Source organism: Labeo rohita, chromosome 9, assembly GCF_022985175.1.
Source record: "Labeo rohita strain BAU-BD-2019 chromosome 9, IGBB_LRoh.1.0, whole genome shotgun sequence".
NCBI classification, from domain to species: domain Eukaryota; kingdom Metazoa; phylum Chordata; class Actinopteri; order Cypriniformes; family Cyprinidae; genus Labeo; species Labeo rohita.
The window spans coordinates 5,334,198-5,359,175 of record NC_066877.1 but is presented as its reverse complement, the minus strand read 5'-3'; the positions used below and the strand labels follow the sequence as shown (position 1 = coordinate 5,359,175).

General features: G+C 38.2%; 1 protein-coding gene across 4 annotated transcripts in view; it reads left to right on the top strand.

Annotated features, from left to right (window-relative positions):
• myo1b (myosin IB) overlaps positions 1–24,978 on the top strand; it is a 77,782-nt gene that overhangs the window by 10,376 nt on the left and 42,428 nt on the right. For all 4 annotated transcript variants that reach the window (XM_051119273.1, XM_051119274.1, XM_051119276.1 and 1 more), the window contains exons 3-5: positions 3,220–3,335; positions 20,230–20,324; positions 22,186–22,290. In XM_051119273.1, coding sequence (XP_050975230.1) covers positions 3,220–3,335; positions 20,230–20,324; positions 22,186–22,290 — 316 coding nt within the window. The remainder of the gene's footprint in view (positions 1–3,219; positions 3,336–20,229; positions 20,325–22,185; positions 22,291–24,978) is intronic.

Here is a 24,978-nt window from a genome sequence, read left to right as displayed (position 1 = left end):
ATTTTTGCAAAACTATTTAGTGATATTAGCGCTGCAGAAATTACATGGTTAAAGTAGAAGTTCATTTCCAGAACCAAAATTTACGGATAATTTACTCACCACCTTGTCATCCAATGTGTTCATGTCTTTCTTGCTTCAGTTGATAAGAAGTTGTTTTTTTTGAGGAAAACATTTCAGGATTTCTCTCCATATAGTGGACTTCTATGGTGCCCGTGAGTTTGAACTTCCAAAATGCAGTTTAAATGCAGCTTCTAAGTGTATTGAACCAGAATACACATAGTTCATGCAGAGCTAGACGAGACGAGCATTTGAGGTTAAAAAGTACACTTCTTCCTCGGCTGGGATCGTTTAGAGCCCTTTTAAGCTGCATTTAAACTACATTTTGGAAGTTTAAACACCATTGAAGTCCACTATGTGGAGAAAAATCCTGAAATGTTTTCTTCAGAAAACATAATTTCTTTACAACTACATCTAGAATTTTGAGTGAAGGTGAAAGCTTTCACCACACAGGTTTCACAGGTTAGTCACACTAATTAACTGTGATGATTAACAGAAAGCTGCTTAGTTTGAAAATGACTTCTGCGTGATCTGTGCTTCATGCATCACTACACTGGCAATATAACAGAATTTTTTTTGCCAGTGAAATCTTGCTAATGTGACAGCACCTTAAGTACATAAAAATAGCTTAATTTTCATTAAACAATCATTTTTTTCTCTGCAGAAATTGACAGAAAGCTTTAGCATGTTCAGATTTACAATTTTCATTCAGTATCAGGAAATATCAACCCAGTCAAATGGCTGATCTATGATTTTGTGTGGCACCATTAAAATGGACCCTTAAAAATATTTATATTTTGCTGAGCTGTAATCTGACAAGTAATAAAAGACTAAAATCATGCAGTTAGTCACAAACAGGTTGTAAGTGTGTTTAGTCTGTAATTAAGAGTGTACATACTCCACAGCCCTCAATGTCCAGTAGCTGCAAGTTTGTAATACAACCTCTAGCCTTGTATTTAATTCGAATCCCCAAATTACACAGAACGCTGCTGACATGAGCAAAATTATGTAGACCGCAATATATTTATATGTTCTTCCACTTGTTCAAACTGGTCACTTATTTTCCTTTTAAGTAAGTTATAGTCACAAAAACCATAAATTAAAAATGTTTCATTATTTACTCACTCGCATGTCTTCTGCTAAAAGCAGATATGTGCCTATAGTGACAGCTCACTGAGCTCCTAAAATGACAAAACGGCATCATAAACATCAAGTGTTCAATACATACATAAGTTGTTGTTTGGAAAAGAGCTGTGTGAAGATTCATCATAACCTCTCGTTTTGTATTTAACAGAATAAAATAGGTTTAGAATGATATGAAGGTGGAAAAATATTGCTGAACTCTCCCTTTAAACTTATATCTTTACTGCAGTTAAAGGAGAATATTCTAGGAACGTCTCCACCCTTAGTATCATTTAAATGCCGAGAAAATTACATCACACTCCATAGTATCTCTTACATTATCCAACTTTACAGTGAATATCACAGAGAATTATCTGCTTATCTAATCAATGTCCTGTCAAAAAGAGGTATAATGAGTTTCATTTCCAGATACGGCTGGCAGTAAGAACTGTGGAATTATAAAACAAATGTCATTGTGTTTATCGCTATCTTTAAACTTTGCTCAGTATAATTGGCTGCAATCAAGAACAAATGTGGTTTTATATATTTTATATATATATATATATGTGTATATGCACATTTAGTAGTACGGAACAGATGTGAATATGTAGCTCACTCATTTAGTGATGGTCTTTATTGATCCACAGTTGCTCGTTCTTACAAAATGTATGTCCACCAGGTCTCATTTAGATGCATTTAAGAGCCAATTGAATTATTTACACAGGCCTAGTCCTGCTCTAATGCACCCATAGTCATCACGTCTCTAGTGCCCCAGATGTCACCATTGTGAACAGCATTTCCATCTGGGAATGGGAGGATTCTGCAGTATTCCTAATGGAATGGAAAAAAAATTTCCATGTTTGTGTGAAAGAAGAATTAAGCCAAAGGTTCAAGAAGCTTTTAAGATAAATTCTTATCTTCCAGTCAAACTCCAACTGTTTGACTGGTAGCAAATGTCCTGGATGATGTTTTCATCATCATTTTCACTTCATTTGTCCATTTACTTTTGTTTTCTACATCTAAGGGATTCATTATGCCTCCTGTGAACAGTTGACAATAGATTATGGGCTGTGTTGTCATGGGAGAGGCCTGATCCTCTAACTGCAAGCCTTATGCAACACTCATTGTAATGAAAGGTAGAAGATGACTGCAAGAATTAGTCATTGTTCTGAGGTCCCAGAAACACTGAAATAGATTTGCTTTCAACGTCATAGGTTGAAAATTGATGGCAGAGAGAAGGAAAAAAAGGTTTGAAAGCAAGAAAATCTGAAATAAATTAGTCAGTATGTTTGTTTGAGACGTCTGAAATTGACTCTTTCAGACACCGTTGCCCTCACTGGCCACCTTTGACCACCTTATGTTGTTGATGCTTCCTGGGATTCCGAACATTTTTGTTTGTGTTCTCTTGTTCGGTTGCTTGCGGGCCCCCCGCTTGTCTCAACAATACCCAGGAATTCCCATCTGGGTTGTGCAGACGGATGCATATTGTAGCTCTACTCCCCTATGCTGCTGCCGCCACTGTTCCTACAACAGAACAAGGCAGAGAATGTGCTTGATGTCTGTGCCTCACAGCAGGGGATCATGAACTAGATTTGACAAGTATGAATACAGTGCAATGTCCTTTAAGGATATCATAATACCAGTACAAGTGAAATTTCAAAATTACCATAATTTTCATAATTGAAACGTACCATTATTTTCATTATAACTGGCTTGATGATGCATCATCAATCAAGTCTGAGATAACAACACTCTGGTATCAAAATTAGTTTGTATGGTCAGTATTACAAATACTGTAGACGAATTGTTCCCAACGCTGGTCTGGAGAACCCCCAACACTGCAGGTTTTTCTTATCTGGCACATAGGTTTGAGCACTTGGAGTCTTTACTAATGAGCTGATGAGTTGTGCAGTGTTGGGTTTCTCCAGTGTTGTAGACTGAATATATGACTGGCTCTCACCACTCATGTATCCACAAATGTATTCTCATGTTTGATTTTTCTTGTCTGTTGAGCAGTGCTTCTTTTGCTGTCCTCCACAGACATACATTGGCAGTGTGGTGATTTCCATGAACCCCTACAAGTCCCTGCCCATCTACACAGCAGAAAAGGTGGAGGAGTATCGCAACAGGAACTTCTACGAGCTCAGTCCACACATGTAAGTTTAAAAAGCTTGTTTGAAAGCACTATACGACAAAGTCGATGTCTAGTTTATTCCTAGACCTCCTGGTTGGCAGAGCGCAATCTTAAGAAAATTGTTGCAGACATGCATGCACAAGGTTGGAAAACCATGCCGCTTTTTGAATAAATAATAACGATGTGAAGGTCCCCCAGTGGTGTCATGTTTGCAGAAGTGATTTTGCAGAGTAGGTGTGCATATGCACAGTGTGCTCTATTCACTCAACCTCTGTGATGTCCAGCCCCCTTCGGGGGAGGGGCGGCTCACTGTCCTGTCCTGCTCCAGCTAATGACCATCTGTCTCTCTAGAGGGCTGCCAGCCGCCTGACCAGACTGCCAAATCAAAACAAAGCAGTCTGCTTTGTTTGATCGGCAGACGCACACTTACCCTCTGAAAAACACCGTGGACTGATCTAACTCAAAACCCAGCTCTAAAAAAAGAGCTGTTGAAAATGGGATGGCTTTTCCAATACACTTTTCCCACTAATTCTACACACTCTTCCCTGGAAAAGGAAAAGTTCAAATAAACAGCTGTGTACAGCTGTGTTTTTTCCCCCCAGAGTTTTTTGTGAGATCTTTTTGATGCTTTTCGCCTGTGGGTTCATAGTTTGTTCTCCTCATGTTTCTAAATTGATCTCTCTTTTGCTTCTGCGGCTGTCCTGTTCATTTGATCTGCTTTAAGTGAATATTTGTTCTGGAATGCAAGTTCTCCTTCAGTCTTAGACCCTTCCATATTCTTATGTTTTAGTCTAAGCACTGTTGCAGTGATGTCAGGGTCGATGCTCCTCTGATCTGAAGCCAGGCTCTGAGCTCATTCCAGGGCAGCTGCTTTTCCTGTCATGCCTGAGAAGCAGACCTCTTAGATGGCTCTGGGTTTACTGGCCTCCCGGGCTTGTGCATTTCGGCGTCCTGGGACAGTGGGCCGTAACTGGTCCTGTTAACTGCGCAAACCATTGAATAGTATTTATGATCATCACTTCATCACCTCAGTAAACACAGCAGTCAGGCAGGGGAAGTAGCAAAATGGCCCAGAGCATCTGCGCTCAAACTGCTGTCAAGCTTTTGGGTACGTTTTTGTCAAGTCTGTGCTTGTTTTATCATTTTCAGAAATGTTGCCTAGTCTCATATAGCCAGACTTGAGGTATAAAGGTAATACTTGAAGATATTAGCATAAATGCTTACTTTTGCAGTCAGGTGACCTGGAAAACTGAAGATTACCCTTTGCAGCAATGTTCAGCAATGCATCTAGCCTGAAAATGGTGTCCACAGCTTTTTCAGTATACTCACTGTCTGAATACATTGATTCATTCATTCAATCAGTGAGATACAGCCCTAGAAACCTACACACAAGTATGCTGGCAAGTTGGAGCCAAACTGTGTAGGACATAGGTCCTCCAGGAGCAGGACTAGACACCCTTGCGTAGTGTATATTTAGGCCTACGACTTATTTTAATCTTTGAGAGGCTTGGATTAAGGTCTCTTTTAATTAGGTCCACCTTAAAGACTGTGAGGTTCCTCTTCAAGTGAGGTCTTTGTAAAAGACTCCATAATTTGATCTTAAACACCAAGTCAGGCCATCTGCTTGGGCTTCTGTGTGGTAGATCTTTTGTAAGATGAGACCATGACAGGATTTGGAAGATCTCCTTCCATAATCATCTTGTCCTATCCATGGTGAGGTCACGCAACCCTTATCGACTTTAACAGATGCTTGTAACTGGGTTTATATTGGCAGTTTTGAATATGCTTGCTCTACAGTGAGATTTCATGTGATATTATTGTTCTTCACATCCACTAGGTTAAGTAAATTCTTCATCTAAACCTGCACAAACAAGCCAATTGCACTAAAACCTCAAAGTAATCACTGGTTGTCAAAGGGGTCAAAGGGGAATGGTCTTTTCCAAGGGCAAGTGCAGAATTGGCAGCTTGAATGGTCGTTCTGTCAGCTGAGGAACACAATGAAACAAAAGAAATTCAAGATGAAGACATCCCATGAAGCTGATCCAATAGTCCACACTGAAGTCTAAAAAGACATTGATATTCAAATTCAAGTGTGTACTTTCTTCACCACTAGTGTCACCAAGCCTGAACAAGACTTGTAAAAAATGAGTCTGTTCCAAATTCAATTGGTTGGGCCTATGTCATGTCCGCTTACACAGAGTATAAATCTGTTTGGTGGTTCCATTGTTTTTTTTTTTGGTGGTCCAAGCCTACAAATGCTTAAAAAAATTGTATGGCGTTAGCATGGGTGCTTTTGCTAAGCATTCATCCATGTTTCTGACTTAAGATTTTCAAGCTAACCATAAATTTTGATGGAGCCATGCAATGACCCCCTGCATTAAAGGAGAAGTCCACTTCCAGAACAACAATTTACATATAATGTACTCACCCCCTTGTCATCCAAGATGTTCATGTCTTTCTTCAGTCGTAAAGAAATTGTTTTTTGAGGAAGACATTTCAGGATTTTTTCCATACAATGGACTGATATGGTGCCCCGATTTTGAACTTCCAAAATGCAGTTTAAATGCGGCTTTAAACGATCCCAAATGCGGTCCCAGCCAAGAAAGAAGGGTCTTATCTAGTGAAACGATCAGATTTTTTCATAAAAATAATACAAGTTATATACATTTTAATGTCAAATGTTCGTCTTGTTTTACTCCTCCCGACCTCTGTTTTTGTTCTGGTTCATGACATTTAGGGTATGTCGAAAAACTCCCATCTCATGTTCTCCCTCAACTTCAAAATTGTCCTATATCACGGTTTAACCTTTTTTGTTAAGGGTGTTTGATCTTCTTTGCATGTTCACTTTGCAAAGACTGGGTCGGTACTTCTGCAGCGATGTAGGATGATTTTGAATGATTTTTGAAGTTGAGGGAGAAAATAGGATCAGAGTTTTTCGACATACCCTAACTGTCTTGTGCCAGAATACACAGAGTTCAGGGAGAGCAAGACAAGACAAGCGTTTAAGATTAAAAAGTGTTTAAATGTATTATTTTTTTCTTTAATGAAAACAACCGTTTCGCTAGATAAGACCCTTCTTCCTTGGCTGGGATTGTTTACAACCACATTTGGGATCGTTTGAAGCCGCATTTACACTGCATTTTGGAAGTTCAAACTCGGGGCACCATATCAGTCCATTATATGGAGAAAAATCCTGAAATGTTTAACTCAAAAAACACAATTTCTTTACGACTGAAGAAAGAAAGACATGAACATCTTGGATGACAAGGGGGTGAGTACATTATCTGTAAATTGTTGTTCTGGAAGTGGACTTCTCCTTTAAGTCTATATTATTATTGCTGTTTTTGACTCCTGGAATACTACAGTGTGTTTTTGGTTTCCATTAAAGACAGGAAGAGTCTAGAGCATGCAGATGTGCCTGAGGCATTGAGAGCTTATATGCCCACCTGCTTTTAACAGGCCTGTGTCCAGTTGCAGTAAACCTCTTAAGTTAAACAATCAATTGTAAAGGTGTTATAACTGAGTTTTCTTAACCTGGTTTGTTGCAACTGGCAGCTGAGCTTCAGAGGTGGTCAAAGCCATAGAGGCAATAAAGTGGCTGAGACCACCATGATCATTAATCACTGCAAACGGTGGTGTGTTTAAAGACACTCACTGGAGGTGACAAACATCTGCTGGTTGCCTTTATATCCTAACAAGAGCTATGTGCCTCACAAGAGGTCTAATTATCAGGACAATCTGACAGCTCAGAGAGAAGAATGGGGCAGAACTTGAACCGGAATGGCAAGATACTAGTTTGCGAAATCCATGGTATTGGTATTGTTTTTAATGCACTTCAGATTTGGCTCAGGTTATGATTTTTCTGTATTGTGAATTTGGCGTTAATATAGTACGTTTTCCTACTACAGTTCATTTAAAATACATTTCATTTGTTGTCACTCCAGATGTTCACAGATGTTTCTGTTTAGCATTTTCATGTGAAAGTTTTAGTAATAAAAAAATGGTTTTTAGTAATCAAAAATTCTTTCTGGGATTGTATACTTTATATGTTATTGATTGTCACTGCTATTATGATGTTTGGTAGGAGTGATAGTTACCTTGAAATATCATCTGCGTCAAAACAAATACGTGTATGTAGAAATAAATAGTGGCCTACAAGTTAGAATACTGAAATTGTATTAGACAGGATGTTTTGAAATGCTCTGCAATGGATGTTTTTGGCTGCTGGAATGCGAGCTTGAACTTTGGTGTTGAGGTTGTTTTAGTTAATGACCAGGATGAGTGTAAAACGCCTCATTCTGGCAGCTACACATGGTTCAACAGCCCCGGTGTCACCTCTCCCTTTCAAACAGACTGAGTTTCACACTGCTCTACTGCCTTTGGCTTAGTGGTCATTTGTGTGTGGTAAGAGTGCTTCAGTGGAGTCAGACTGTGAATGCGGTTGTCTGTGTTTATTGTGTTGTGTGTGTGTGTGTGGGGGGCGTTGTTTTGTTTTTGAGGGTTAACTGTCCCTTTAAATGGTCTTTATGACACCTTGTCTGAGGTTCATGCAAGAGCGTGATCCCATGTGCTCAACACATTGTACTTTTTAGCTTTACTAAACAGAGCTGTATCTAGTTCAGGCCTGAACATGTTCTCAGGAACTCACACATATGGTTTACAATGAGGCCAAGAACAGCAAGAGGATTTTCTTTTTGTATGTGTGCGTGTGTAGGCAAATTTTTGGGCCTGTAAGTATTCTGTGCTGTCGGATTACATATAGGAAGTCTTAAAGGTAATAGTTTAAGATTAAACCAGTAAGACCATGAGCCTACAGTAACCAACAAATTATTTTATTGTTAGTGTACATGCTTTGTTTCAGTAATGATTATTTTAATGTCAAATGCTTTAATTGAGTGGTTCACCCAACTCATTAAAATAACATCATTTCCTCATCCCAATGTCATTATGCCATACACAGACAGTTTGTGGTATTTATGAGAAAAAGTACAATTAAAGCACCTACAGACCTAGTTTTCATTAATTTTTTTAAAGCTTCTAAATGTTTCAGAGCTTCTCTAGAGAGAAAAATCATTAGTGAGTAAGAACTTTAAAAAAGACAATAAAAGTGAATCACACACCGCTATTCTATGACTTAACACTTGGAATATAATGCATACAACTATTACTATAAGTTATAGGTTTATTTTATTGTTTGACAGCATTATTATTCATGACCTGTTGGCATAAGATTTCTGTTAAGAGCAAAACATGTATTTGTAATAACATATAGGTCAGTGAACAGTGACACAATTTTCATTTACGGATGAACTAGTCCTTTAATGAGCAGACATTTAGAAGATGGAAAGTCTTGCAGCAGCTTTGATGATCCATTATCTGAGCTTTAACCACAGCACACACACACAGTCTTAATTAAATGGATGAGCTTTGCCCAACGCTTTAGACGTGCATTGTCTGTCCAGACATCTTTGAAACACTCTCAGTGCCCATATGTAATAACTAGACAGCCTTTTTCTTTCCTCTGGGGTCTTCTGTGTCCTGTGGGCCTGCTCGCACCTGCTACTCGATACTGCTCATCCCTCAGAGCCTGCAGTGAGAGTTTGCAGCTGTGTTCGAGGCTATTAGCACTAATTGTGTTTGATTAGAGAGGAACACAATGAGCAGCCATTACAGTGATATTCATGTGCTTCGTTCTAAGGAGTATTTAGGGCATTGAGTAGCATAAAATGCCTAATATTTGTGTATTTTAATGCTGTACGAAGGCATTTAGCTTAGCAGCATGCTAACAACAAACTCTGTTAGGAATCATTGTGAGATCAGCGCCAAGTGCTTTGCGTGAGGAGTACCTTTTAAATGATACACAGAATTGTTGCCTATGCAGTGTGTTCTAAATCACTTACATATGAGTTAAATCCGCACCTGCGGAACGGATTTTAAAACATTTAAATCCATTCCACTCATTTCCACAGTTTTTTGTTTCACAGAAAATGGGCGTCTATTTAAATCAGTTAGAATTGGGACTGGTTTTAGGACAGAGCCATAATATCGCTTTACCTTGGACATTAGCCAGCATTCGTCACATTAAATACTAACATAAAACAGCCTATAAGCCAATTAGTGTCCACGTGTGGCTTTGAAGGTCTGTTCAGCAATCTGCATGACAAAGTAGGTGGCAGGTGCTTATCGTCATGTCAGTTCTGGAAGATGGGGTCTTGGGTGGTGTGGAGATGGTGTTGCAGATGGGGACTTTGGTCAGTGTGTCATGCCCAGATTGAGCTGCTGCGTCTCAGGGGGTGGATTGTATTACATTGTACGTAGTGATGTAATGGGACCTCTCAGCACTCTGCTATTGAGCAGCACCAGGGCATTGTTTGCAGAGAGAATGTACCCTGCTGATAGTGCAGCCCGGCCCACGAAATAGCAGCTCATACGGATTTTTGTGTTTGTGTGTACAACTACACAATTAAAACCCCTGCAATGGACAACCAATGCATCTAGGGTGTTTCCTTGTTGACCCCAAGATCCTGGGCCTGTGCCTTGAGGTATAAAAGCTAAAAGGTACATCTTATTTACTTATAAATGGTACATATTGGTGCCTTTTAAAAGGGTACAGTCTCAGTAACCGTTTTTGTACCTTTTTTCTCAGAGTGTAGGAAAGGCTTCAGAATGCCGTTTTCTTTGCTTTTGTACCATTTGACACAGTCTGCATTCTATTCTAATAAAGCATGGTTTTTAGCGTTGTTGTAGATTTGCAGGTCATTGTTTGCATTTCCTGTGGGTTTTGAGTGATCCTTATGAAAACAACAGCAAACGTCCATATCCCATAACCAGACACAAAGCAGGATCTGAGTGAAGACAGTTGAGTCTCTTTGACCTGCTGAAGGATGCTAAGCAGACACTGCCTGAAGGTCAGGCAGCAATGCTCACGTCTCACCACCACTAATCACACCAGTTTCTGTTGGCTTGTGTTTGGGTACATATTCTTTAGTCTGAGTGAATTAAATTCCAAACACCTGGGTATTTTTAGATTGGGTACAGATTTACTCTGTATTCGTCCATGCAGGGCATTTTTATGGTTATCGGTATTGGTCATTTTCAAAACAGATTTGCTGATTAAAATAATTTAAAGCAATAATTTAATTTTTAATTTTGACATTTACTTTATCTGGAATAATCGATATCGGCATATGTCCTGAAAAATGCATTTCAAGTCTCAAAACAATGTAAAATGCTATATGTATGACTCTGTAAATGAATAGTTCTCTTAAAAATATCACCTTTCCACTCTAATTGAGTGGAAAACAGAAGCTTAAGCCTAAAATCTTGTGTTTGATGTACAGGGTTGGAACAACATGGGAGTGAATAACTGGTTATTTTTGGATGAACTGTTCTACCTTCTGGTGGTTTGAAGTCCATTTTAGAAGACTTTTCTTGTTTTCTTGAGAATGAATCATGTTTGGGTTGTACCATGTGGCACCTTTTGGTTAAGGCGGTCTGGCCTTCATTGAGGTTGAAAACCGGGATTCAGGCTGATATTATCCAGGCACTCTAACTCCTACTTGTAGGCCAGGCCGGGTGTATATGTAATTTGTGTATTTTTGTGTTGTGTTGATGATCTGTGTACTGTAACTTTAGCCTTTACTACTGTAGAATAGGGTGTGTCTCCTTGCATTACTATCTTTATAGGCAGAGAGAGGTGTACAGATTACAGGACTGATAATCAGAATAGCAGCTCATGGGCGTTACAACATCCTATTGTAGAAGTGTGAATTTGGTTCATACTGTATGTGCGTGGGAGACTTTTCTTTATTTGAGTTGGTCACTGCCACATCTCACACACATATGGGAAGCAGGAGGCAGGTTTCATCCAGGGTGAGGGCCAGATGTCTGCTTCTCTCATCACGCCTATGCCTAAAATCCAGACTGGCACAAACTTGCTGAAACTGCTGGTTAAAGGGGTCGTATAATGAGGAGTCAAGAAAATGTAATGAAAGATGCAAGTTTAAAAAGTTCACCAAGCCTTGTGCTTTTTGGGCTGTGTGTAGCACCTACTACTCTGCTGATTTTTTTGAGGTATCCAAATGTTAGATATGAGCAACTGAAGTTTATTTTCAACAAAATCTCCGATCTTTTCAGTCTGTTCTTTCTGTTTGAGTCACACATGACATTTTAGGTTGATTTTTTGACTGTGTTGCAAATGCAGCTTTGCAAACTGTCATTATTGGAGTAATTTCCAGAACAAAAATGTACAGATAATGTACTGACCCCCTTGTGATGTTCTTGTCTTTCCTTCTTTAGTCATAAAGAAATAGTTTTTGAGGAATACATTTCAGGATTTCTGTCCATATAATGGACTTTTATGGTGTCCCTGAGTTTGAACTTCCAAAATGCAGTTTAAATGCAGCTTCAAAAGGCTCTAAACAATCCCAGCTGAAAAAGAAGGGTCTTATCTAGCAAAACGATTGGTTATTTTCTAAAATAAATAAATAAATAAATAAATAAAAATACAATTTATATACCTTTTAACCTTTTAATGCTTGTCTTGTCTAGCTCTGTGTGAACTCTTCCCTTTACAAAAATAGATAAAACGGCGATGTTGGACGATTTTGAAGTTGAAGATGGGAGTTTTTTAACTGTCATGAACCGGAATACACAGAGTTCACGCAGATCTAGACAAGATGAGAATTTGAGGTTTAAAAGTAACTCTTTAATTTTTTTCTTTTTTTTATTTTTTTTTTAGAAAATAACAGATCGTTTTGCTAGATAAGACGCTTCTTCCTCAGCTGGGATCATTTACAGCCCTTTGAAGCCGCATTTAAACTGCATTTTGGAAGTTCAAACTCAGGGACACCACAGAAATCCATTACATGCAGAGAAATCCTGAAATGTTTTCCTCAAAAAAAAAAAAATCATTTCTTTATGATTGAAGAAAGAAAGACTTGATCTTGGATGACCCGACCCCCCTTTAATTTACACCTTTACACAAAGCCTGAAGTTATTTTCCATTGCCAAACCATATGGAAAAAAAAACCTTTGTGTATCTGAGAATTGCTGGTAACAGGGATGTGGTATCTACTTTTCAGACCATATAACAGATGTTAGTTTATGCGTATTATCACACTCAAGGTTCAAAGTGCGTTGTGTTCAACAGCAATAGAAAAAAATCATGATGATATGCGTTTTTGTTAATTTTATATAAAACAGATATTTCATATGTCAGAATGGCTGTGTGACAATGCATGTGGAAAACCTACAGTACCACATTTTGTTTCTTCAGCTGCTGCTGCATGTAGGCAATAAGGAAATGTTGTACCTTTGCTGTTTACAGAGCCTTTACAGTTATTTGCTTTCCCAGAATCCCTTCACAATCCAGGGTTTTACAGAAAAAAAAAAAAAACGGTTACTTTTTCCCCTACTCTGTGGAATTGAAATTGCTTGGGTTTGTGAGGTGCCATTTCAGTTTGTTGTGTCAGTGAGGATGTCAGAATGTGACGGCGTTATTGATTGCCCAATCAATCACGGGCAAAGTCCTAAGGCTGTGCATAAATAGATGTCTTCCAGTTTTACCCAAAGACCTCACTAAGGTTACATTTTACAGTCTGATAAGCAGCAGCTGTAAAGGATATAAAAAGTCTCTTTTTGTATTTATTTCAAATAATTTTCTTTACAATCAGTTAAGCAGTTTTATAAGCTGCAAGTGACTCACATTCACCATTTTGCTCATCCCACACATGCCTGCAGGTACTATTGAGTCGGCAAATGGCTTTTAACATTCACATGGACGTGTAAGTGAGTGTGTCATTCTGGTTATTGGTTATCAGCGGTGGCTTTTAGCATAGAGAGAGTTGAACTCTGGACTTTGCGTTGGCACACATGCTCTTTGGTAGAGAGGGAAGCTTCACTTCTCATGTAATTGTGGCCACCCACCCTCATCCTCTGCCAGTGAAACAAAGCAAACCGCCTCTGTCCCTGCAGTGTTCACTGCCTACAATTCATAGCTGTATAAATAAAAAAAGAAGTCTGAAGCATTATGGGGCCATTGGGATATAGTGGGGGAAAATGCTCACTTCCCAACTGGAAAGTCCCTTTTGTAGGATTGCATGAGAGTTGCATGAGGACTTTAATATGTTCACGCTGTTTGTTCTGGCTCAGGTTGTGTAACTAAATCACCTTCCCTCCGTCATCAATAGCTATGGCAATGAATACACATAAAATGTTTACACTTCTTTTGTTTGTCAGTTAAGTCAGTTAATTATAGTTAAACATCAAACCACATTGTAGTTTGATGGGCTCTTATATTCATATTTGCTATTGTCAGTTTTTAATGTGGAAAATCTTTAACTCTAAATATAATTCGGAAACAAATAAACATTTAAGCAATATACTGCTTAGTTCCTTTTGGAACTCTTTAACTGAGTTTCCTTTATTATCAATCTATCTATCTATCTATCTATCTATATAAAATTTACAGCAAAATACTGTGATTGACTAAACAGACTGAAGAATTTCAAACAGTTATGTTGTAATTGTGTCTGTTCACTGTTCTATGAAACCAAATATGATTGCTCATCTGCTTTCTAGATAATAAAGTAGCATGGACCTGTGTGGATTTATGATTTGTAATGGTCACATGTCAAAAACTATGGTATGTCATGAACTTGGCCTCAGTCAGTGTTTGCTTTTCTCATTGTTTACATTCCTACTTTGACTTTCCTTGGTTTCTCAGGGTTTCAGTAGTGACTTCACAACTTACTTAAACACTTGACCTTCACTTTTCACCCATGGATTTCACAAACTCTTGCATTTGAAAGAATCTAGCCATGTGTTTAATTACTAGCTGTTTTAATGAGGTAATTGACATTGCTCCTAAACAGTACTGTTCAGTTTTTCACAATTTCAAAATTTTGTTGAAACATTGGTTTTCTTCATCGGAATAGAGTAAACTTTGAGAACATTTAATCAAATCATGCTTATTACAGAAGTGCCTAGACCTAGTTTATTCCTACGAGATGTTCACTAAAGTTGGTAGAAGTAAGAAATCTTTGAGTATAGTCAGCTATGCTATACTGTGTTAAGTCATGACCATTTTAAAATCACCATATTGCACCCCCTATAATAGTATTTATTTTGGCTCTCAAAATGTGAAGGTGACCCCTCTCCCAGCATGTTCACAATCCCTCTCCCTTATTTCCTGCCACGGGGTTGGATAAACAAGCTTTGGCTCGTGTAGTACGGCCTCCCCTTGGCCATAGTTAGATCGTGCCACAATGGCATCGTTTGTCGTCTCGTGGAGACTGCTTGCCTCCCCGACAGCTTTTCATCCATTGAGGGTCACACTTGGGTCACGAGCCCCCCCTATTGAGATATGTCAAGTGATGTGTTGTTATGTGGCATGTTCATCTCTTCGTTCTTTGTACCACCCGTCTGTGAGTGCTATTTGTAGTTTGGGTTGTGGTCCACTTTGAATATTGGAAAGCCATATTCTCTCCCTGAGGAGTGAGAGTGAATAAATGAGAGAGGATGTGCTCTCAGTGGGGCATCAGAACACCAGAACACACGAAGGTTTGTGCTAGACCTCTAAAAGCTGTTGTTTGAATGGAATACATTTTAGTTCATCCGTTTTCCTGTGCATCGCCAAAAGCTTTCTTGTAACTGCATAGACAGCATATTAAGGTATCATAATTGTGCTTTCAATTCAAAGGATACATCTGAAATAGCTTGCACTGGCCAAAATCCAAGAAACAATCATGTGTTTCTTTACAGAGAACACCATTAAATTCACAGAAGTTTGCAGACAAGTAAGCGAAATATCATCTATGCTTATTTACTTAATTTTGAAAGTACTGGTGGAATAAAAAATCCATTATACTGAAGAACAGACTTAACATGCATTTGATTTAAGTCGCATATCGCTAAGCTAAATTCTGTCGGCAGAAAGTAAAAAATCACCCAGTCCATTTTATAAATGCTTGTTATGGGTCTTATTTTGAAAAATTTATTTGTGTATATGACCTTATATAAATGACCTCATAAAAAATGACCTTGTAAAGTTTATTCAAAATGTCATGTACATCACAATACGAAAAAAACAAAAATCTGCCACTTCTTTTGTTTCATCATGACTTCAGTAAGTGCACAAATGCATATCACATATGAATAATGGGTAACATAGGCCATTTATTACTATTATTCTTTTAATTTTTACTTAATACATGTTGGTATTGAGAGGGACTATTGTAAGTATATTTGTAATCAGCATTTCTCTTCCCTTGTCTGCCATCAATGGATGGATTTGCATGGATATACATTTGCAATCGAAATTATTCAACCTCTAGAGACTGCAGTCCTATACAAATACAAGCTTTTCTGAAGATCCAGGACTTTATAAAAATTACGTCTACAACAGTTTACTGGCATATTAAAAGTGATAATGTCAAAATATAATGTAATGTTTTTGAGTTAAAGGATTTTTTTATAACACAGCTATGTCATAATTATTCAGGTGAGGAATGGGCCAAAATTGCAGTATAGAGATGGCAGAAGTTTCTGAACACTTCCAAGCAGCATTTATTGGTGGTTTTAAGGAATAAAAGATTCTGCAGCAAATTTTACTTTTAGGGGTTGAATAATTTTGAACATGAACATGAACATTTAGAGCCAATTAGATTTTTTGTTTTCATTATTCATCAACTTACGTTCTCAGAATTACTCAAATGTGTATTAATAAACTTTCTCCAATAGTGTGCTGATTCCTTTGTTAAACTGTTTTAACAAAATGTTGTTCTCTGCAGCAGAATGTCTTGCAGTTCAAGGGGATTAAACAATTTCGACTGCAACTGTATGTTGTATGAAAGTTTGTAGTATGAATGAAATCTGGTTGTACTATTTGTCATATTGTCATTATCATGTGACTTAAGACGTGAAAGATGCATTCTGTGCTGCCTGCTCTTTCCCAAAATAAGATATAGGTTCCCTTAAAAATGCTTCCCGCAGATATCTTGTTAGGTTTTGGAGTGGGGCCTGAATATAAGTCTCCATAGGTCTCCTCAAAGGACAGATGTGGGACACGTGACTGAAAATACAGAGCATACACGTCAGGAAAGCTGAGTCAGTGCAGACAGAGGGAAGCAGTAAAGTCATCCTGTTTGGGTGACTAAAAACAGACCAACTTACTCCCGTGTTCTACTTCCTGAGGGTGTGAAGGGGCCAATGGAAGGGGGATCCCAACTGTAGGCCTCTCACACTCTATTGTTTAAACAATTGTAAGAAACAACACTTGCAAGTACCCTTGTTTTAAAACTCTCAGCAAATGAAAGATAAGCTGGGGTGTTTGTGGCCACCTGGTTAAATGCACTTGCATTTTTTGGCCTTCCTTCTCTGGAGCTTCCGTGGTCCATTGTTTGCTCCAGCAGAGTCCGTGATCACTCCACCACAAGCAGGAAAACATTACTTCCACTGTGGCTCATTCAGAAACACATACGGATATCCTATCCCGGTGTAGCAGGTTGTCCAGCACGCTGAAGCATGATTCATTATTTGGCTACTATGTATTTTGTCCTGCCTCCAGCTCTGTACATTAACAGCATTGATGATGGTTATATTTTGGGTGTTCCTGTCCTTGTGATTAGTTTTTCCTTTTAAGCAGGACTATCGCTGGTAGTGGCATACTATTTTCTGCCATGTGCCTCATGTTGTGGCTTTGGGCCTTACCGCGGCCTTAAGGCAAGCTGAAATTACCGTTCAGTCTCCTGTAGACCATGTGCTAAAGGACATCCCTCCTCCATTCAGCATGAAGCTCTCATTCAGCTCCTGGTCGGATGTGGCTCTTCAGGCCAACAGCTCATGGACTGCCTACTTTGATGTTCATATTGGTGATTATGATACAAGTCTTATGTCAATCCGAGTGATGTTTGCATACTGTAGAAATGACTCCCTCTTGTAGAACTGACCCTTCTATCCTAACCTTGTGACGATTGCACGGAGCAGATGTTCTCACTTTACTCTTAATTTCCTCTCTGTCTGCACATGGTGTGGCTCCAGGCGGGGAATGAAGACGATCATCTAATGATTCCCTGGCCTTTGAGTGCAAACCGAAGCTCAGTTTTAGCCCAAAGTTGGATCGGGACAAATACCACACACATGTCTCCTCCCTTTTGTCACTGTGTCTTTTTTGTTGCTTTTTATGCACGGCCTGTGGAGGCCTAAGGGTCCATTCATATTCAAATTTAAGCTATTCATTGTCACGTGGACCCTTCACCAGTGCAAAAAGAGATTTTGCAATGCATCCTGGGACTCCCTGAAGCATCACGATGGTCTAGATTTGCCACTTTGGCAAATTTTCTTCAACAGGACCCCCTCCCATGTCCCTCATGTCAGGGTTTGGATAAATGTATTATGCTTTTCTTTTGTTCGGGTCTTGTCGAGCGGTTTGGCCACCTCACAGAGCTCAAACATCTGCTATCTACGCTGTGCACGTTTCTGTGTTGATGTAATGCCGCATGCCCTCTGTGGCTCTCCTACTCTGCTCTTTGCTTCACAAGTCTCTCCCAGGCCTCCGCCCAGAGCCCAAACCTCCATTTGACGGACTCTATATTTTTTGGGTTTCTTTCTCAGTACAATTTGTGGAGCGTCAGCCTGTTCCATTCAAGGTTTGGTTTGGAGTGCTAATATTTATGGGTTAGTATATTATCTCCATAATATTAAAATAAAGGCTCTGTTCCCAAACCCTAGTGGGCTGTTTTGCTGTCTGACAGCAGTTTGCAACAAGAAAGTGGATGAAGTTATTCATTTTTCAGTGAGAGTACAATATTTATTTGGAGTAAAAGCAGCTATTAAGAGTGCTGTACAAAGTTTTTGCAAATTGGAAGTGACATGATGTGGCGACTACCAATAGGAGTTTGTATGGTACAGTTGGTTGTTGCAGTAGAGTTTTTACTTTATATGTTACTGATTTGGAACAGTCTATGTAGGCAATTTTGTGTGCCATTCAAATATGCCTATTTATGCAAACCTTCGTTTTTTTTTTCATTGAATTTGTTGAAGTGCATTCTGCAAAGGATACACGCCTTTCCACTTTAGTGTGCAGTCACTTTTACCCTTTTACTCCAAATTTCTGCAGGTGAAATGCAGTCATCTTAATAGGTAGCTGCATGATCTGGAATCTCGTGAACATTACATGTTCATATCGAAATTCATTGCACTGAACAATGTAAAGCTGTTTGGTTTGGAAGTGGCCTTAAAGTAAGCAGTGCTTCATACATCTCTATACAATAATAGACAATGGATCTTCCTTGCCAGGTTCATCGATGTCACCACACCTTTAGGATTTAACCAAAAAGGAAGGCAACATAAACATCCACACACTTTTGGAACAGCCTACAATGCCTTAAAATGCTTTCTACGTAGGCAGCTTGCAAGATCTTGGGGCCAGAGTGTCGTAATATGGTCTTTCATTTGTACTATTTACTGAAAAAGTCCTGACCTGCCTTTGGTTCATTTCAGGGTCTTCTGGTGAAATTATCTTAAGTATCCAAATTCATGCATGCAACATCAGAGATGGCAGTTTTGTCATGGTCATTAGGACCATGCATATCAATGAAGTATTACAGCAATTCCATTCAACCTTGAATCTCCTTATTGTTCTGGAGTTTTTGTTTTGCGTTACACATGTATACCACTTGCTCCCCGTGAACCTGATGAATCCAGATTTTTATACATCTTAGAGGAGGGGAACTACATGCAACATTTCCCTTACAATCAGACCTATTATTAGTGGTGGTTTTGGAAAATTCCTCAGTAATGATTGTAGAAAAGTACAGACTGTGAGGAAACTGGGAGGTTGAATAAAATGGGTTGAAATTTGCACTGTTTTTAGGCAATGTGTAGTCCAATTTATTTGGAGCTGATCACTTACCCTGGAGGGTGTCAGTCAGTAGTATCTACTAACACAGCCTGTGAGTCTCATCTGCCCTGCAGTTTTTTTTTTTTCCTCAAATGAATCATTTACAATTACATCATTGTTACACTGCCCACTGGGTTATAGAATCATCTGACCCACTTTTCCATTGTTTACTGTCCGGGAATTTATGGGGAATGAATGTAATTACTGACTCTTTTATAGGTATATCCTGTTTGTTCTCTATCAAAATCAAAACAAAAATGTAATGTTCCCCAGACTGTTTACAATGAGGAATTTCTTCTGTCGACAACTGACGCATCCGTCAATAAAAAATAAATTTGCGGCAAAGCAAAATGAATGAACTGACTATGGGTGGGTTGTGCCTGAAAAATGAATCACAGGTCTGTTGCGAAAGTTGTGCACTGCAGGGAAAAACAATGGTACATGCAAATAAAATGCAACTAACAAGATACTCATGCATAGATAAACTAATCTTTGAAGAGTCTGTTTTCAATAGTCTATTTTAATGTGCAGAAATGTATGTTCATTTATTTATTTAATGCATTTTTATGTAGTAGTATGAATATTGATACACTTCAAAGTTTAATTGTAAGAACATTTTTGTTTACTTATGTTTAAATAGCAATTTTTGTACTGTGGTGGGTCTCCACTCTGTGTCCAATGTCAAATCTGGATCCTAAACCAACACCAGTTGAGAACCACTTCATCAAACCTTTTAAATATAAATATGACCCAAGGATTTTGAATATACACTGGTGTTTAATACACTGGTTCATCCGTCATTGGCAATTCACAACTCTTAATCATGCATTGCCTGTTTTCCTTTCAGCGCGTATCGCAAAGTGCTTTCTATTTAGGATCGGTATTTTAATAAGCTCTAGATGGTTGAAGTAAATTACTTACAGGTTTAGCAGAACAGTGAAGACAGGTGGCTAATTGTAAGTGAAAGCTTTGCTTTGCAGTTAAACTAACCTGAATATTCTCTCTCTCTTCTCAGTTATGCTCTGGCAGATGAGGCCTACCGGTCCTTGCGGGATCAAGATAAAGACCAGTGCATTCTCATCACTGGAGAGAGCGGGGCAGGAAAGACAGGTAAGTCAGTAACTAATTAACATTAGTGATACTGCAAACTTTATTTATTATTGTTTTTAGTACTGTGACACCACCTGCTTTTTTCGATGGTGAAACAGAAACTTGTTTCTCATTTCCTTGCACTCATTAATTTAATCCACTCATTCTTCCAATTAATTTTTCTAACAATGCCGTCAATGGATGCTTCACTGATTATACACACTGACTCGCTCTGATTGCTCCCGTTACATTTTACAGTAATTTAACTGCATTGTCTCCAGTGTAAACAGGGAGTCACAGATTGGCATTGATATACAAGTCAGATTAATCTGCAATCTAACGTAATTATTTAGATTCAAATAGTTTTGTGGACTAACATAGCTCTTTGAAGTCTGCTGTTTGTCTGAGTTGGAGCTTTTTCAAAAATTGCATTTAGATTCTTCATATGTCAAACTGTTCATCTGGTGTTGGGAATCAGATCAAAATCTACAAATAGGGAACAGGTGCTGCATTTCTTATAATTTATGAGCCAATCATAAACGTATTTGCGTTTTCATTCGGCTCCCATCCAGTACATATGGATACTGTCTCATATTCTCCCTTTTGAATCATGACATGATTTTCCCTTATGTTCCAAATAGCAAAGTATTCATTGATTTAGAAACTTGCATGTTTGTCCAAGTTCTCGTGTCAGCTCAACTCTGTCATGTTCTCTTGGAAGAAGCTGATTTGTTACTTTGAGATGCTGAAGTTTAACCACAGCCATTTAGAAGTACAAAACTGGACTTCTCTTGGTTTAAAATGGGCATCTTACTGTGCCAACCTTTCAAATCCAGGGCGTCCAACAGTCAAGGAAATAAGATAAAATGGGGATTGTGGTAATCCACACACTACAGACTACAGAGCAAGGGCTGATGAAAATCACTGACTGTCAAGGTCACTGTGTTAATTTCAAAATGTGCTTTTGTATTAATGAAAATCAACCCCAGCTCAGAAATAAATGAAATTGGGCTCTTTTATTCAGTGTTCAGGTCATATGCTTAAGGCTATATGAAATGAGTAGTTATAGCATTATTTTCTATCCACTCGATTATCACTCTGCCATCTCTTCATGTATTAGGTTTAATCAAAATGTTTCATACGTTAAGTCCTGAGATCAAAAAAGCCGTAAATCTTTAAAACATAAGTGGGCGTCCTTCCCTTCAGAAAACATTTCATATCTGCACTTCTGTGCGCAAGTAACTGCTCTCATAGGTCCAGACATGGGAAAGTCATTAAGTGTCGAACAAGATAAATCTTACACGGCCATTATTGCCAAGTCGATTAAAATCGTTCCATGTAAAAACTTAAACACAGTTGAAAAAAAAAAAAAATGATAATCACTAGTTTAAAATAATAAGGGCAGGCTTTCAAAGTATTCAAGTTTGTTTGTGTTTTTGTGTGCGTGTGTGTGTGTGTGTGTGTGTGTGTGTGTGTGTGAGTTTTTAACATCAATTGAATAATGTGCAGCAATATAATTATAATTTACATATAATTTACTAAATTACAATTTTTATTTATTAATTAATTAATTTGTTTTTTTAACACTAAGTTATATTGGCCAGACTGGATATTGCTGCACAGGCTTTCCCCAATATTTGAGTTGTTCTGTCATCTCTTCATAATTAATGGTATCAGCTGAATGGGATGTTGAAGACTCTTTAAACGGTTGATCTCATAGTTGGCTTTGAAAGAATGGGGGAGTTTGGGTTCTCGTGTGAGGTGGGAAAGGCGTTTGCTCCCTGGAGGATGGGTTGAGTTGATGTGAAGGGGATTTTTGAGGTGAGGTCTCGTCTAGAAGAAGATGCCCCTTGACCTCATTCTTCTGTGGTCTGTTTTTCAGAGGCCAGTAAGTTTGTGATGTCATATGTGGCAGCAGTGTGTGGGAAGGGCCAGGAGGTGAACAAAGTAAAGGAGCAGCTGCTTCAGTCCAATCCCGTGCTTGAGGGTGAGTCTTCCACATCTTCTGTTTTTGTTCCAATCGCCTTGCCTATGTCATTTCATGTCTTTAAAACATTCAGGTCCCTTGTCTTGCCTTAAAACGTGTATCTGATGGGCTTGAATGTACCAGGAGGTTAGTTGATAGGAAATTGGGTGGCTGATCTTTCCAGATTCTTGAATGCAAATATGAAAGCTGATGATTTGAGACCTACATCATATGCATTTTCCCACTTTCAACAAAAGCTTCTTGGTTCGTGTTGGCAATCAGACAGCTGTGTTTTTTTTTTTTTATGTGGGGCCATGAACAGGAAATGCCCATAAGAAATGAGATGGAGATGGAGTAGGAATGCCCAGTGCTTCTTGGCAGCAGGACTCAGAGCAGAGTGAAGTCCCACATCTGTGAGAGTTTAGCTGCTGGAAGTAATGAGCCCTACTCCAGGGGTCCTGCACATTTCCTGCTGCATGTTTCTCTACCATAGACTTTTGGAGTATATGTGGCTCATATATATATAGAGATAGTGTTTGGATGGAAAATATGAAGTTATTTTATTATTGTAAATATTATTTATTTATATTATTATTTTGTTATTTTTTTATATTGTAATAATGAGGGACATTATTACACTTAAAAATAAAGATCCTTTATCAGAAACTTTATTATTGGTACTATTATTTAAGTTTGTTTGCAACATTTGTAGCAATAGCCAGCATTGCATTGTATGGGTCAACATTATCAATTTTTCTTTATGGCAAAAATCATTAGGATATTAAGTGAAGATCATGTTCCATGAAGATATTTTGTAAATTTCCTACCATAAATATATCAAAACTTAAATTTTGATTAGTAATATCCATTGCTGAGAACTTCTTTTGGACAACTTTAAAAGGACGATTTTCTCAATATTAAGATTTTTTTTGCACACTTATATTCTAGATTTTTTTTAAATAGTTTCAGATTATGTATAAATCTTAATTTTAAAAACTAACCCTTATGACTGGTTTTGTGGTCCAGGGTCACATATATGTAATGTGATGCAATTAATCACGATTAATCGGTCTGACAACCCTAATTTAAACAAAAGACACCCAAACAAAAAGTGTTTCAGTGGCGAACAAACTGGCATCTAAAAGAAAATGGCTGTCAAACCAAATCTGAAGTGGCTGTTTTTGTTTGCAGAGTTCCCATGAGGGGTTTAAACACCAGAGGAACCTTTTCATAGTTTCTAGAGCTATTGGTGGAAGTACCTGTTTTTTTGCCTTGTTCACATCGCAGAAACTAGAAATGTATTTAGTTCTAGGAACTTGGTTTGGGGAAACTAAATTAGCTCCTACTTCAGAGTAGGGTCTAAAACAGATCTATAGGAACTTCCAGTATGCTGATTGGCCAAACACATGTGAAACAGACTCCTCACCATTTTTAAAAAGCCATGTAAACATATTTACGCCCCAAACATGGAAAACAGCGATAACGGCATTTACCTTTTGTCTGCAGTGTTGTGTTGTTTTCTCAGCCTTGATGATATGTAAGACTGCAAGTTGTCATAGAAGATTTCACCTCTTAGCCCAACTTTTTGCTGTTTCAGTTGCGTAAATTGTTTGCACATTCCATCTCCACTATCATGAAACCCACGACACAACAAAAACAGCTCCAGTCACAGCATCCTCCATTCACCGATTGTTGATGTTTGTAAATGCTGCACATAAAGAGGTCGCTGTCGGCCGCTTCCTGTTGCCGGTGCGAATGCAACCAGGAAAACAGAAATTGGTTCTCTATGAACCACCATGCTGGCTTCCTAGAACTATAATCCTTTTGGTCATGGAAAACTTGACCATGGGAACTCTGCGAAAATCATGAAAATTAACAAATCCTTAGAAGACCTCTTAGAAGATCCTTATTGCATTTCTATAGCAAGGATAATATTTTACAGTCACACTTTAGTTTGGAGACCAGTTATCACTATTAACTAAATATTAACCATGATTTCACCTCAAACTGTCTATGTGAGGGCACGTCTTTGCCATTCAAAATCAAATCTTGCCTTTTCATTTTATAATACCGTCTTATTGATCTTTGTTTAAAATGTCTTCCCGATGAATCCTGGACTCCTGATCAAATAGTTAATTAATATAATGACAGCTACAAAAAATGCAACAATAAACTGCAAAGCTGTTATTGTTCCATTGTGACGGATGACAGCTATGAGCGGATTCCCAGAAAATAAACCGTAGAACTTTGACCAATGAGAGGACAGTTTACTCGCACATGACTTGTATTAACACATTTGGTCTAAAAGTGAGACGTACCAAGAATAAAAAGCAACATCATAATATTTTTAACCCCTGTTTTGGAACAAAGCAAGCGATCTACAGGTGTGAAAGCACACTAAAATATGGCCATGCAGAATAAGACGCTAATATGTACTAACAAAAAGCCAATATACTAGTGATGTGCATACTAATAAGCAAGTAGTTAATAGTGAGAATTGGCCCCTAAAGTGTTACCGAAAGGTTGCATTGTGGTATACATTATTTTGTGCATTGTGGTGTTTTATGTACTGCAAATTATATGTATCATGCATTAGGACATTTGCATACTGAACGCAGTATACATACTATATACTAGAGTAATGTATAATGAATGTAGCCATTGTTTGTTTGATCTGAAAGCATATTAAAATATTAATTTATTGTGGTG